This window comes from Molothrus aeneus, chromosome 6, assembly GCF_037042795.1.
Source record: "Molothrus aeneus isolate 106 chromosome 6, BPBGC_Maene_1.0, whole genome shotgun sequence".
NCBI lineage: Eukaryota > Metazoa > Chordata > Aves > Passeriformes > Icteridae > Molothrus > Molothrus aeneus.
Genome location: NC_089651.1, coordinates 35,746,811 through 35,762,955, shown reverse-complemented (window position 1 = coordinate 35,762,955; position 16,145 = coordinate 35,746,811). Strand labels below are relative to the sequence as shown.

At 37.9% G+C, this 16,145-nt stretch overlaps 1 protein-coding gene across 4 annotated transcripts in view; it reads left to right on the top strand.

Moving 5' to 3' along the window:
- Positions 1 to 9,576, top strand: part of STRN3 (striatin 3) — a 60,698-nt gene extending 51,122 nt beyond the window's left edge. For all 4 annotated transcript variants that reach the window (XM_066552876.1, XM_066552878.1, XM_066552877.1 and 1 more), the window contains 6 exons: positions 73 to 194; positions 1,275 to 1,442; positions 1,693 to 1,833; positions 3,783 to 3,890; positions 6,533 to 6,619; positions 6,729 to 9,576. In XM_066552876.1, coding sequence (XP_066408973.1) covers positions 73 to 194; positions 1,275 to 1,442; positions 1,693 to 1,833; positions 3,783 to 3,890; positions 6,533 to 6,619; positions 6,729 to 6,898 — 796 coding nt within the window. In that variant the 3' untranslated portion in view covers positions 6,899 to 9,576. The remainder of the gene's footprint in view (positions 1 to 72; positions 195 to 1,274; positions 1,443 to 1,692; positions 1,834 to 3,782; positions 3,891 to 6,532; positions 6,620 to 6,728) is intronic.
- Positions 9,577 to 16,145: the final 6,569 nt, after the last annotated feature.

Sequence of the window (16,145 nt, the reverse complement as noted above, 5' to 3'; positions counted from 1 at the left end):
AAATTGTCATTCATAACGATATATTCTATCCTGTAGGCAGTTACCAATCAGCTTTTTTCTGTCTCTCAATAGTGGACCGGTATTGTCATTGGCAATTAGTTCCAATGGAGAACAGTGTTTCAGTGGTGGTATTGATGCAACCATCCAGTGGTGGAACATGCCTAGCCCTAGTGTGGATCCATATGATACCTATGGTAAGTTCCTTTTAAAAGATAAACAACTTCTGACCATTGTCTTCAACATTATTTTTCTACTTGATGTTAATCTACTTTGTGGAGCTTTTGTGAGATATTACTGCCATTTCTCAGCTATGCTATGTGTTTTCAAGTACTTATGTGTGGCAAACATTAAAATAAAAAATTTATTCCTGCTTGCATTGATGATGTACTTTGTGTAGAACAGTAATAGGGAGACTTAACAATTCCTAAGATTTATGCAGTAAAGAAAAAATAATCATAATTTATATTTTTGAGAAGCCTAATATTTTGAACCAGAATTACAACTTCTCAATAACTATGCATTTCTTCTGATGGAAATTTGCCAGAAAACCAAGATAAGTGTGCTCAGATTCTATGTCCCATGTTTCTGACTTGCATCTTATGTCCCTAACTTTAGATATCTTTAATTTTAGATGTCTCTAAAATTAAATAGCTGATAACTGCTTGGAAAACTCTGCATAGATTTAAAAACCCTCTATAAAAGGCAACTATAAAGTATCAGGGAGATGAAAATAAGATTGCTAGTTCCGCAAGAAAAAATTAGTCCTGTTTTTTTATCATTAGTGCAATTGAGAGTTTTAGACCATACCTATGTGTCAGCAGAGTAAAAAATGCATCAAGTAGCATCCAGTGTTAAAGTGAAAAGCTGATTTTCTGCACCTTGTACAAAGGAAGGGCTGTGATCAAGCATCCTTAAGATGTTGAATTTGAAAGGAAGAAATAAGAGAGGAGGTGGTAACAAGAGTGAATAATTTGGGGAAGAAAAGGGACATAGTTGAGTTGTTTGTGGGGGTTTTTTTTGTTGACTGATTTGGTTTGGTAGGGTTTTTTGGTTTGAGTTTGTTTGTTTGTTTTCCTGGTTGGTTGGTTGGTTTTTTGGAGAAAGATGGCAATGGTTGTACAAAATGACTTGTGCAATATTCTAGCTGTTACTTAAAGAGGAAGGGCAGGGGGAACATTCAGCTGGTTTATGTGGAATGTAATTTATGTTGAGGTACAAGAAATAACGAATTCTTCTTCACTAAAATGGTTTCCTTTCTCAACTTTTTTTTACAGAGCCAAACGTTCTAGCTGGCACATTAATTGCTCACACAGATGCAGTCTGGGGTCTTGCTTACAGTGGTGTAAAGAATCACTTACTCTCTTGTTCAGCAGATGGCACTATTAGGTTATGGAACCCACCGGAAAAAAATCCCTGTATTTGCACTTACAATGGAGAGAAAGGTAACTTTCTCTTTCAGTGGTTTTGAAAATCTGTTATGAGGCAGCTGATGATGCATCTAGGCTCATTGTCTCCATTTATCTAAACTAGGTAACATAGCTGAAAGAATAACTTGTAAAATAATTATGATGCTGTAGCATTACTTTAAAGAAAAGAGCAAATATCTTCTTTAGGTATAACCTTAAATGCTTAAATTGTCAGGAATTTTTAAAGCGTTTTGTTCTTTCTAAAGATTTTTTTTGCTCTTTCTAGAGCGTGGAATACCCACATCAGTCGACTTTATAGGTTGTGACCCTGCTCATATGGTGGCATCTTTTAACACTGGCAGCACAGTCATCTATGATTTAGAAACATCCCAGTCAGTGGTAATGTTTTCATCACAAGTAGAATCTGGTAAGTAGAGCTCTTCTGTAATAAATACACACCTTGAATGTGGTACCTGTGGTCATCATTATATGGTCATCATTATATGGTCATACCTCATTGTATGGTGTAGTAAATGAAAAAGTTTTACTCCTCTGCTGCATCATTCAGTTTGAAAGATGGTTAGAGGCTTGGAACAAACACTGTGGAAAGGTGTTCTAACTCCTCTACTCTGCTTTTGTGAAACCCTGCCTGGAGTGCTGCCTCCATCTCTGGGGCCCCAGCATAAGGACATAGACCTGTTAGACTGTGAGTCCAGAGCAAGATAGTGAAGATGATCCCAAAGCTGGAGCACCTCTCCTCTGAAGACAGGCTGAAAGGGTTGGGGTTGTTCAGTCTGGAGAGGGTTCTTGGTAGATATTACTCTGATCTTCCTAAAGGGGCCAGAAACTTGGAGAGGAGCTTGTTTGTACAAGGGCATGTGGTGACAAGACAAGGGGGAATGGCATCAAACTGAAAGAGGGTAGGTTTAGATTCGATATTAGGAAGAAGTTCTTTACTGTGAGAGTGATGAGATGCTGGCACAGGTAGCTCAGAGAAATTTGGGATCCTTCATCCCTGGGGAATATTCTAGGCGAGGCTGAATGTGGCTTAAAACAACCAGGTTTAGTGGATGGATGGTGGACCTGCTTGTGGCAGGAGGGATTGGAACTAGGTTATGTTAAAGGTTAAAGGTCCCTTCCACTCAAGCCATTTTATGATTCTGTTAACAGGATTTGAAAGTAGTTAGAGGTAGTGAAAGCAACAGTTACTGTTCTCTAAGATTTCTTGATTCAGTTTTCTGATTTGTATATGAAACCACAGTTTTCATTATATAGGCTTGACATGGAGGATATTAAGACAAGTAGGTGAATAATAGGTGAATTAAACAGAATATTTAATTCATTGTAGAATTCTGCACAGGTTGGGATTAAACACACTTTCTGGTGGAACTTTGTAGAAATCCTGTTGCTGCAAATAAAGTGTTACAGAGAGGTAGCTCATCAAGAATTAATTGCATGTATTTGATGAAACTTTATAGAGGAGGCTTCTTTTTGTGATGCTCCTCAAGCAATTTGTAAGGAAAACCTCCGGTTTCTGCTCATTCCTTTCTAGAAAATGTGATTTAAAAGAATAGTGCAAGGGGAGAATCTGCTTCTCCCCTCTAAGTAGTGTAGTTTACTTTAATAATTAAACTTACACACTTCAACACAGGTTATAAAACTGTGTGAAAGCTATCTTATAAATACCTTCTGCAAAGCCTGACATTGAAGTGAAAAGGAACATCACAATTTGGCGAAATACCTTTTCTAGTTTGAAGAGAGATTTTAAATCGATTTAAGAAAAATTAAGCACAGAAATTAAGATACCAAGATAGTTTTTTAAAAAGAGTATCCTGTAGACTTCTAAAGAGATTTTAAACCATTCATTGTTTAAGTTGAAGTCACAAATGTATCTGACAGAATCTAAGAGGGTTAGGTTGACTTCAGTTTCTTGGATTCTCTGGTCTAGTAGAAGGTGTCCCTTCCAACCGAAACCACTCTGTGCTTCTGTCTTTCCCCCCCCCCACCCCAGACTAAAGATTTTTTGATGCAGAGGTGTAAGAGCTGTGTGCTAAACATACATTACTCATGCTACAGTTTGTTTCTACTTTGCTAGTGCTGCCCTGCAGTACTTGCTGGGTTTTATCTCTCAATAATCTTTCATGGGTGTAAACTACTTGTAAGCTTTAACCTTACAGTACCATGGCTAGAGTCTACTTCATTTTGCCCCATCCTGTGAAGCAAGAAGCTTTATTTCTTAGGAGATCCATTGGTCCTAAGATAATACTTACGTAATGTTAAATAATATGCTAATCTTAAGTGTAATGCTAAAATACTGTCATTTTAACTTTAACATTTTCTTTAAGGCAGATGAATATTCTTTTCTTTTATTTTCAGGTGTACAATCAAATAATCATATTAACAAGGTAGTAAGTCATCCCACACTTCCTGTAACTATTACAGCACATGAAGATAGACACATCAAATTTTTTGACAACAAAACGGGTAAGGATAAAGAGAACCTAATTTGTATATAGGAATATGTTTAAAAAAATCTGGATGATGTAGGGAGAATCCATTTGTGAAAACGTACTACTGATTTAGTCTTACATCAAACAGAACTTTCGGTATTTCTAAGATTAAACCTTTTCAGTACCTTCTCTGTGAAATAGTGATACCTGTTGCAATTGTGACTTCAGAAGTCAGAAAACACTCTCAAAACAGGCAGAGATAGTTATGAGGGACAAGAAAGTGGTCTTTAATTTAAAGCTTTTCTTATTTATAGAGTATGTCTGCTTTCATTTCCATGCTTTTAACTCTAAGCATGTGTCATTTATGTTTTTCAATTCTTAGTAGTAAAATATCATTTAGTACCTATTAGGGCAAGAAATAACCCTAAATTCATCGTGGTAATGAAATCCTTTATAAACCAATCAACTTAAGTTGTTGATAAGGTTTATAAAACAGAAAAGGATCTGGAAGAAAGAGGGTACGGAAGGCTACAGGAGAAAGCTGCACTGTCTGTTGTGACAAAAACATTAAAATAATTGTAAGGACAAACTTCTTATTTGTGAAATTACCTGTCACTTCCTACATGTTACTTATCAAAGTTGGAAGGAAAAAAGATCAAACTCACTTTATGTAAGCATGTGCAAAACACCTGTTTGAAGTGTGTTTGGTTTGGTCCCAGTAGGAGATGGCAAACCCCAGTAGGTTCCTGGGGTTTTTGTTTTCTAAAGCAAAAAGCTGGACATTTTTTCCACTTTGCACGTGCCATGAATGTATGTATTTGAATTTTGGTCATTAAATGCATTATACTGGTGTTGCTGAAATTAAGATTTATTACTTCAAAGAAACAAAGAATAAGGAAAAAAAAATCTGCATGAAGAAATAATTGGGTCAAAGACAGGAATCAGAGGGTAGAAGTAAATGTTTTTGTGGAATAAAGTGTGACTGTGGTCACAAGGGTTTTCAGGATGAAGAAGAGACGAGAATGTTGACTCTATGATCAGAAGGTTTGATTTATTATTTTATGATATATGTTACATTAGACTATACTAAAAAGCAATAGAAAGGAAAAGTTTCTTCAGCAGCTAGCTAAGCTAAGAATAGAAAAGAATGAATAACAAAGATCTGTGTCTCAGACAGAGCAAGAGCCAGCTCTGCCATGAGTGGTCAAGAAATCCAAACACCCACAGGAGACTAATCACTTGTTGCATTCCACAGCAGCAGATAACCATTGTTTACTTTGGTTGCTGAACTGCAGCTTGTCACAAGGAAAAATCCTAAGAAAGGATTTTTCATGAAAGATGTCTGCAACAATAAAGTATCTGTGGGTCTGGAGCGATCAGCAGTATTTCAACATAGTCAGTCATCTGAACAGGGAGCAGTATATTGGCAGTTAACTGACATTCATTAATTCAGGTTATTAAACATGAAGGCTGATGAGGAAGAACTGGAGATCTTAAAAGACATAAAAGCAGGCAAATTAAATTCCATGTGGATAAATGTGAAATTATACATTTAAGGAAAAATAAACATTGTTATATAAAATAATAATCACTGGGCCAACTGTTCTTATTTAAAGTAAAACCTCAGAGTTATAATAAGAGGTTAGATAAAAATACTACTTTGTTTCTTAGCAGTCAGAATAGCAAAATGCATATTAGGAGGGAAAGGAATAAGAGGCAAAAGGGAACATTTTTAATACCTTTGCATGAATACTTTGAATGAAGTCTCCCTTACCTCAAAGGGGATATAGCCAAGTTAATATGTTTCAGAGATGATCAAAGATCTTCAGTAGCTTTTAGCTTCTTCAGGAAGCATCTTAGAAACTGAATAGTCTGAGATTCTTCAGGAAGAAGAGCAACTGAACAAAGCTGATTTATGTTCTTCATGTTGGTCATGGTCTTACAGGGATTTATTTGCTCTCTTTTTCAACACAAGAACTGAGGTTCAGTGGCTAGTCCCCAACAGGTGGCAGACTCAAAACAGGAGAGAGGCAGTGATTCTTCTGTGCAGTCAAACATTCTGGAACTCCTTCCAAAAAGCATCATGAGGTGCTAAAAGATGTTATTAGAATGAGTCCAGGAACAGAGGTCAACTTAAAGAAATTAAGAGTACTTGCATTAAGAGTACTTGAATGCAGAGTTAACTGTTCTGGACATAACCAAACAGTTAATTGTTAGAAGCTGGAGAGTATTTTGGGCAAGTATCACCTATAGTTGCCTTATTTTTCTCTCCTAGCAATGACAGAGATAGATGGACCATTGATATGGCTCAGTAAGTCTCATTTTATAAAGTTTCATCAGGACTCTCCTACTGGGGCAGTTATTAGGACATTTAAGAGATAAAGGTTCTCATTTAATCATTTCAGGTCTTCACTGTTGTTGCTGCCAATAAAGATGCCAAGTGGACAAAGATTGTTTACAATGGGAATACCTTTTTGAGAGTTGTGTGTCATTTGCCCTTATGTTTATACAAGAGTCTGCAGTTGAAACTTTCTAATTTCTAATGGAATAGAATTATTCAAATATTACTGGAATCTAAATACGCATGTTGTCTTATATTGTGTTTAAGAGGGATGGATTGATGATTTTAAAATAAACAGTACTTCACAGGAAATTCACTGTTTATTTTTCTTTTAGGTAAAATGATCCATTCTATGGTTGCTCACTTGGATGCTGTCACAAGCCTAGCTGTAGATCCTAATGGAATCTATTTAATGTCTGGAAGTAAGGGTTTTTTTTCACATTCTATATGTTTTTATATAAATTATGCATTTATGATGAACTAAATTTCTGACAAATATAATCTTTTATTTTTCCTTTCTTTCCTAAACAGGCCATGATTGTTCCATTAGGTTGTGGAATTTGGACAGCAAGACATGTGTGCAAGAAATAACAGCTCATAGGAAAAAGCTGGATGAATCAATTTATGATGTAGCATTTCATCCATCAAAAGCATATATTGCCAGTGCAGGAGCTGATGCCCTTGCCAAAGTATTTGTGTGACATAGCAGAACAAACCTGCATCATAACAGCAGGTCTGTTTGGACAAAAAAGAGGGAATGCGTCACTGCCATCAATTATAAGGTTACCAATAAGACACTACATCTGATCTGCCTGGGTGAAGGCTCTTAAGTGGGGCAGGTAGAAGTTGGTGAAAAGTCACCACATCCTGAACAATGTCAGGCTCATTCATTTAACTGTAATTACTGTATTTGGGGGGGTGGGGACAAATACAAAAAAGAAAACCAGTATTTGTAGCCTTGACTGGATATGAACTGAGCGTATGTCTGTTCTTTAGGTGTCTTTAAGCAAACGTGGAGTCTGATCTTACAAAAGACTTTTATTTTGGACTCTGTGTGCTGCCTTAGGGTTAGGAATGTGGTGCTCTTGTGGGGGGAAGTGAGCTCCAAGAGTAGCTTTCTTTTCATCTCTTAGTAATCTTCTGTTTATCAGTTGAATGCCACAGATTCCCCTTTTAAACTTTTATTTTGCTTTAAAGAAAAGGAAATTTAACTTAAAATATTTTAGCATTAGTTGCACAAAATGTTTGGATAAAATTCTAGTTTTTATAAGTCTTTTTATATATTTAGCCTGTCACAACAGTGCTCAAGATTGTATTGATAATGTTTTTCTGCATTATAGAACCCTAAAACACAGAGATCTCACTGACCCGCTGCTGTGTAACCACAATCTTCCCTTCTTTTGCCTAATACAGCTCAGCTAAGTCCTTGCTTAAGGATGCTAATTCATCATCATCGCATAACTGTCTTCATAAATAAAGGACTGTAAAATGTGTTCAAATGAAACACAGAGGGGTTAACACCCCTAAATGAACTCTTAAAAAAAATTAATCTTGGCATCCTATCACTATGTGATATTTTGTACATCTTACTGTATTTACGAGTTTATTTATCAAGGATTACCCATCTTGCTAATGGCCTATTGTTATTTATTTCACTTTTTGTTGGTCTTTATATCCTTTTATGTAGTGTGTTAAAGGGCCCTGTATATCTGTTATGGCACTCTTTGAACGGTCTAAAATAGATGAGAAAATGGGACATTTGATAATTCTAAAGTTGCAAACCAAGAAATTCTTTTTCCTCTGGTTAAAAGTACCTGGAGTGGAGTTGATTCCAAAAAAACAATCTTGTTTCAGAACCTTTGGAGTGAAAATTATTTTTATTTGCATTTCAAATAGAATACAAAAGTAGTTAATTCAAGATTCATAAATCTGCTGTGTTTTGACTAGTTACTCCCTGCTTTTGTTTTATTTTTCAGAAGTGCTTCAGTTTATGGTGTAACTAAAAATTTTGTTTGTGTAATGCATGATTAATACAAAAAAGTATTTTTTCTAGTCTTCCACAAAACTTTTCTGATCAGTTTGCGAGTTTTGATGAGTTTTGTAAGGTTTCTGTTTTACAAACTATGAATCAGCAAATTTTTAAGATTGTACCGCATAGCAAAAGTACAGCTGTTGAAAAATAATGTATATAAAATGCATATAATAAATATTAAATGGTGTACCTGTATGTTACTGTTGGCTACATTATTTTGAGTTGCACAGTTTGAAAGAGTCATTTTACAAATTACTAAATTCGGTCTCAATTTTAGCAAAATGACCATTTGTTTATTACGCTTATAAGCTGCTTTGCTTTTGCAAGATTGTAATAGTTGTCTGGATGTTGAGCAACTGTTCAGTTTCAAGCAGCAGTACCCACATATAAGAACATGTTTCCACAATGTTAAAAAAATTTTTACAAGAACAAATGGAAAATTGCTGGTGTATTCTTACAGCCCTTCTAAGATTATAATCTCAGTGTTTTTTCATTATCTATCATATGAAGTGAATCCGAAGTGATTTAGGAGCCAGAAAGGTACTCTGTTTTTATTTCAAACTGGCACTGAATAGTTGTGTTGAATTAAAAAAAAAAACAACTAATTTCTAAATGCCTAAAATTTGCCCATATATCTTACCTCTGTCCATTTCGTTACGAGTCCTCCTGTAAAGTTGATGAACAAAAAACTAAACTGAAGGTCAACATTTACCTGTTCTGTGATGAGTCACTTTGCTCAAAGCGTATCAGCAGAAACAGAATACCACAATATGAATATTTTCGTGTGAAATAGTATGTTTAGATATAAGTTAACTAAAGCTAGAACATGTTCCTATAAGTGGTTTAACTGCATTGTTCCATGTAAGTTTCCAGTTTTCCAGTAAGAATGTATTTCATGCCATCTCATGTCAAGCAAATTAGAACAAAAAAAAAAAAAAAAAAAAAAAAGGAAAGAGGTGCTCATGATAGGCAGTTATATTTTGGAATTAATTTTGTTTTAGTAATAATGTTGCATTGCTTGAAATGTTACAGTAAATTATAATTGTGTAGGAATTGGAGAATTTTGTCCTTTATCATGAAGATTGAGGTGAGGCCTTCCAGTAATTGCTTGTAGGACACTAAGACTTTACTTTTGAAAGTAACATTCAGCTGATTTGCACTTTTTGTTCTTTCCAGTCGAAAGCATTCAACTAATCAACAGACAAGAGAGTATTTGAATTTTATTGGAAGTAATTTAATAATCGCCTTTTCTGAAGCCAAACATTGTTTCTGGCAGCTTTTCCAGACTGCTGCATTTTAATGCTTAAATAAAATGTGATTGTTTAATAAACATTACCATGCATAACATTTACCTTTTTTTTAATTGTATTAAAATTGAAATGATAAAAACCAAAATATTTGCTTATTTTCCTTAATTGAAATTTTAATGATCATCTTAGTTCACTAATGCATAGTGGATCAAGTGCTGTAGTGAGGCATCAGTTATTGAATATTACCAATAATTTCTAATACCTCTTAGTTTATTTATTGTGGGGTGTAACATGCTGAAACCTTTATTTGTTGGGTTTGAGGTTTCGAAAATGGAAGAGCTATAGTACTGGTGATGGGGAAGATGATAGTGCTCAAAGAAATGGTTTTATTTAGCAAAACCACCTCAGCTTATGAAAGGATTTACTTCTCTTTTGTGAGACCCAAAGGACTGGTGCTCAGAACCCAAATGGAAAGATATCTGAATGTGTTTAATAATACCTGTAGCAGTTAGGGTGTGATTGATAAGTCTGTGTTAACAGACTTAGTCTCCATCTTGCTTTTTATTGTGGGAACTGTTTTAAGCAGATCAGTGGTGACTGAAGTCCACTCCAGCATAAACAGTAGTATGCTGTCCACATAAATAGTGAATACACATGAAAAAGAATGTAACAAGCCCTGGTTAAGAATCTTCCATAATTGAGAAATACTCAGGACAAATTTATTTGCCAGGAGAAAATTGGTAGGTTTTCCAAGTGAAAAACTGGACTTGAAGTTACACTATCAGTGGCAATGCATTTCACATATTGTATGCTAATTTATTTTGAAACTGACAGCACACTCTGTCCAGGCATGTTCTTCTTATTATGTGCTTTAATTTACTTTGAAAGTGATTACACTCTTCTCCAGCACTTCCCATCTCACATCAGTGGAAAGCCCCTTGCTCACACAGTGCTGATTCCTTGCATTTTTGTTCTGTTTGGTTTCATAGACTTGTAGAGAGGCCTGGGATGGAAGGGACACTGAAAATCATCTAGTTCAAGCCTGTACCCCCACCATGGACAGGGGCAGCTTCCATGAAACAGGTTTTTAATGGCCCCATCTAGCCTGGCTTTCAACACTTCCAGGGATGGGGCATCCACACCTTCTCTGGACAGCCTATGTGCCAGTCAGTCACCACCCTCACAGTAAAGAATTATTTTCTAGTATCCAATTTAACCTGTTCTCTTTGAAGTTTGAAGCAGTTTCCCCTTGTCCTGTCACCACATGCTCTTGTGTAAAGTCCCTCTCCGCTTTCTTACAGGCTCCCTTCAGCTACTGGAAGGCCGTCATTAGGTTAGCCCAAAGCCTGCTCTTTTCCAGGTTGGCCAGTCCCAACACTCTGAGACATGCTCCATCCCTCTGATCATCTTCAAGGCCCCTCCTCTGGAGTCACTCCAGCAGCTCCGTGTCCTTCCTGTGCTGGCAGCCAGAGCTGATGCAGCCCTGCAGGTGGGGTCTCAGCAGAGCAGAGCAGAGGGGCAGAATCCCCTCCCTGGCCCTGCTGCCCACGCTGCTCTGGATGCAGCCCAGGACACGTTTGGCTCTCTGGGCTGGCAGTGCCCATGGCTGGCTCATGTGCAGCCTCTCAGCCAGCAGCACCCCCAAGTCCTTCTGGGCAGGGCTGCTCTGGGGCTGTTCATCCCCAGCCTGTGCTGAGACTGGGGCTTGCCCCAACCCAGGAGCAGCACCAGCACCTGGTCTTGTTAAAACTCCTGAGAATCCCAAGTGCACACGTCTCCAGCTTCCCCAGGTCCCTCTGGATGGAATCCTATCCCTCAGGTGTGTTGAGTACTTCGCTCAGTTTGTCACTACAGTGCATGAAGTGAGTGTGTGTATATATATATATATATATATACACACATACACACATGTATTTATGTTCTGCCTCTAAGAATTTTTTTAAAAAAGAAATAACAAAAGCAGAAGTCTTCAAAATTGTTTTGAAATGCTACTTCTTGAGATGAGGAAGAGTTTAAGAATGTTCCATTTTCATACTTGCTCTGTTGATACTTTGAGAATGTACACCCTTGAGTCTTATGCAGATTAAATTAGTAACAGATTTTTAAAAAGAAATAGTTCAAGTGCAACAACTTTAAAACATCATAAAAATGTGTTGGTTTGTTTTTGATTTTCAATATAGAAACAAACTTTGAGTTAATAATGTAAAAAAACAGGCTTTCTTTTTAGTCCTCCCTCTTACCTCCTTCTCCTGGAAGGTCATGTCGTGTTCCAGCTGACTGGCGTTGAGAGGATGCCTTCATAAGCTCGGTGCAGTCTTGTGGCCCACCTGCTGTGGGTGGAGGGAGCTGCTGGGGCCAGCCAGGCTGTGATGGCCACTTCTGGCTGGGCACAGAGCAGGGCTGCAGGAGCCCCTCCGCAAGCTGTGGGGAGGCAGGGCAGGAGAGGTTTTGCCCTCTGTGCCTTCAGACACTGTGGTATTGGCAGAGGGAGAGCTGCTCGTTTGTCCACTGTTGGTCACATACCCTTGAGGTGTTCCCTGAGGCTTGTCTCCATCTCACCTTGGCTTGCCATGTGGCTGTTGGGAAGCTCTCATTGATCCTGCTGTGCCTGGAGTGACCATCTGGGCACTTCTCAGACCATGCCTGATGGCTGCTGGGGTTTTGCTCATGCACAGCAGCTGGCCAAGGAGATGTGGTTTTCCTTTATGAAAGGAGGGCTGCCCAAGGTGATGATATTCCTCAGTGACTTTGTGGTGACCGGCCTCATTGCCTTTGTTAAGCACCTTTTTTTCTATTGTTTCAGGTGTCCTTCTAGTTACTCTTTTGTACCTTGAAATGGGTGGATATCTGTTTTTTTCCATTTGTGGGCAGCTGGGGGCAGGGGCTTAAAAGCAGAAGCTCTTGGAAGGGCCTGCAGCTGCTCTGCATGCACTGGTGCTGTGTTGAAGTCTGAATCATGGCTCTGTCTTACGTGCCCTGTGCTTTTGGTGGACTGGCTGATAGCCTGAGGTTTCCCCTGAGTTCCCTCTGCTGGAGCTTTCTGGTGTTAGAAATAGTATTACACCTTAACAATAGCAAATCTTTTTAAAATACTGATACGTCCTCATTACTAGGGTAGATGTTGACAAAAACAGGAGCTGTGTGTTGGCTTCCTGAATTACTGGTGTGTCTCTCTTGCCTGAGATAACCCAGGTGACTGACTCTGCTAACCTTAATAAACAGTTTTCTGTAAAGTTTTATCTGACAGCTGCCGTACAGAAGAATTTCTTAGAGGCTAGAAATATTCTCCCCAGTTTGACTGACCTAACCCCTGACAGTTTCCATGGTACAAATGCATTATATTCTGTCAGAAACCTTTTTTTTTGGCAGATATTTGGGTTTAACAGAAGCAACTGATCTTGGTCACTTTCTCCTAATTGTTTGTGTTAGTCTGGTCTCTGTTCAGATTTGAGCAAATCTGACCATTGGGAAGTAAATTCCTTGTTGATATATTTGCTACCAACATGATGTGCCAGACAGGTCTGGGTTTTTTCCTAAACTGGCTCCTAGTCCTCACCAGAATTAGTTCAACAAGTTTGTGTATCTCACCTAATTTAGAGTGTTTAGATGAGAGAAAGCTGTTTTCACATCTACCTTTTCTGAACAAGTATTTTTAAAATACCCAAGGGTGTCAAGAGAATTTCAGAAACTACATAATAGTGAATTTGCTTTTCATTTGAAAAAAACACTATTTTGATTATATAGTTGGTTTGATTTGGAACTTATCAAAGCTTTCAAAGTGGTGCTAAGTTAGTAATTTTTGTAATTTTCCCATCTAATTTAAAGTATTTTCCTAAATCTTGCCAGTCTTTTTCTCAATCTTTTGACTTTTTGTTGTCTCTAACTTGTATTATTTGGCAGATAATTGTTTATCATACTTGTAATCTGATCACATCCACCAGGGCAGAAAAATAGTTTTATATCCCTTTGCTTACATTCTGCCATACTCCAATTGCTGTTAAGTAGTAAAGACCATATCTGACCTCAGCAAAGGTTGGAAGAGTTTAGTTAACATTTGCTAGCAAAAACAGCAGTGCAGGATTCCCATGCTGGTGCCTGAGGAACTGGTCCAGTGTGAAGTTCAGCTGTAGGTTCAGTTCTAGCCTGGGGCTGAGGGTCTGTTTGGGCTCCCAGGAGCTGCTTGGCAGCAGGGAATGATGCTACCTGCTCCTTCTGCCTGTGGCAAACCCTAACCCTGCCCTTCACCATCCTGACCCTGTTGCTATTCACAGGCAACTGCTCTGGGGGTGGAATGCAGAGACAAATAGGACATTTCTTGTGTATAGATGTAGGTGAATGTAAACAAATCAGTGAGTAATAAAGCAATGAATACCCTAAATTTCATGAAAGCAGCTTATGATCAAGGACACTTCACTAACTAGACTTGATCGTTTGAAAGGAAAGGAAATTTTGATCCTAATGAGATTAAATTTAAAGTGGTCATTTGCTTCAAAGCAGAGATTAAATCCTGGGATTTAATCATAGACAGCAAATTTTCAGAACCTATTCTTCATTCAGTTGAAGCTAGAGGCAAAATTTTTGATGCCAATGAGGGCAAAAGAATGCCTGTTCCAGTTAGTAGACGTATATGACAGAGAAGTGGCTCATACTTCAGTTCTAAACTGTTTGCTGGAAGTTTCCATGTGTTTTGTGTCTCTATTTGGATGACAGGTGATCACAAGATAGTAAGCCACGTTCTGCTTCCACTTCCCAAAAATACCACTTATGTTTACTGTCTTAGGGCCAAACCAGAACCATTGATTTTATTAGGCTGTGGATTTAAGTCCCAGTTTCCAGGCAGTTTGCTTAAGAATAAAATTGATTGCCTTTGACAGTGCTCAGGCCTTCTGTGACACTTGCATGGAACAGAGAAATTTTGTCATTTTTGTGGCTTTGATACTTTCTGGACCTGACTTACCCTTCAAGCTAATGAAAGGAAGGAAACTGCTGACAAAATTGGTGGAGCTATGTAGTGATATTGAGAATTGCCCCATAAGGAAAAAGCAAAGCATAAGCAGTTGTTCCTGCTTTTCTTCTTCAGAACAGGGAAGGTAAAAATGCTGTATTTTATGGGGCCATGCCTGATAGAAGGGAAAGCTCATGTGACAACACTAATATGAAAGGCAAGTGGAAGTAATTAAAATATTTATCAGAGAATCTACTGTTCTGATGAGACTATACTAATGTGCCAAAAAATCCAACCCTGTTCTTTCTCTCTTTCCACTTCAAAATTGTTTTGTAAGTTGTAGAGAATTGTAATTGTTGACTTTCGATGCAAATGATTTTGGCTCGTTTCTGCATAGCTTTTCATTGGCATTGATTTTAAAAGGCATAGTACTTTTAAAGTGACTATTTTCTTTTAAGAATGTTAGGATGGTCTTTCTTTTGAGTCTTTCTTTTTCCTGGCCAATTCCATATTCATAGTTTCACAGTGATAATAAAAGTTGGTCAACTTCTGAGACCCATTTTGCATTCTGCTTAAGGATATAAAGTAGAAGGCTTTTACTACAAGTTTGCAGGTCTGGTTGCAGTTTACTGGCCTTCAGTCCTAGACTGTATACCTGCTTTTCATATGTACTGCACTTGTCAGAGCTAGAAATAACCATGCTGTCAAGAGATGAATATACATGGTAATTCATGGTAAGGAGAGGACCTAAATGCCTAAGATTTGTGCATGGTGCAAAATTTGAGGTGCAGAAAATTTGTAAACAGAATCAGAGACACTTGCCTGAGTTTCCTTGTAAGACTGAGAAAGACACATTGCCACTGACAAAGGAAGTCATGCTCCTTTCTGTTATAAAATAGCCTGTGAGTGGAGAGTTTACCCAGGAAAGATCTTGTGGCAGGGAATGCTTCCAGTGCTCAGGCGTGTGTCCTAACCAAAGCATGGCTGTAGGTTGTAGCTCTTCCTGGAAGTTATCATGTACAAAAAAGGATTTCACTTTATTTAGGACAGCAGTTTAATAAAACTAAGTGGGAAAGATGAGTTTTGAATGGTGTTAACTACTATTTCATGTAAAATTCCAAACACCTGCATGGGAGTTACAGTTAAGTACCTAAATTCCTAACCTTTTCTAAATGAAGGAATCCTGATTATTTTTTTTTTAATTTTTTTTTATGTTGATGTGATATGTCATCAGGACTGGGATTGCACATCTGAGGCCCCCTGAGTCTGAGTACTGCTCAGGAAAATACAGCATAAAAAATCACAAAGCGTTTAAGTTGGAAGGGACCTTTTAAAGATCATATAGTCCAGCCCCTTCACAATGGTTTTCATTAGTCTCACAAGAGAACAGAATTGATCTCCTGCAGGCCAAAATCTTGACTGACAGCCCTAAATCTGCAGCAGTTTTTCCCACTGGAGTTTGGATAGCTGATGGTGGCTGCAGCTCTCTTCACATTCTTTGTACTGCTTGGTCCAGCAGCATAAAACTGAATCCTTGTGTGTGGCTTCACTTACCTTGTTTAACAAACCAGAGCTTCAGCCCTGGCCTGCCCTCTGCCATGCTGTTCCTCCTCCAAATTTGCCTTCTGCTTACAGCGCAGTCCACTTCCTTTCCACCCTGCCTTTGGATCTCACCAGGTCTCAATCCTTTTCTGTATCCCACCAATGTTTTTCCCAGATCA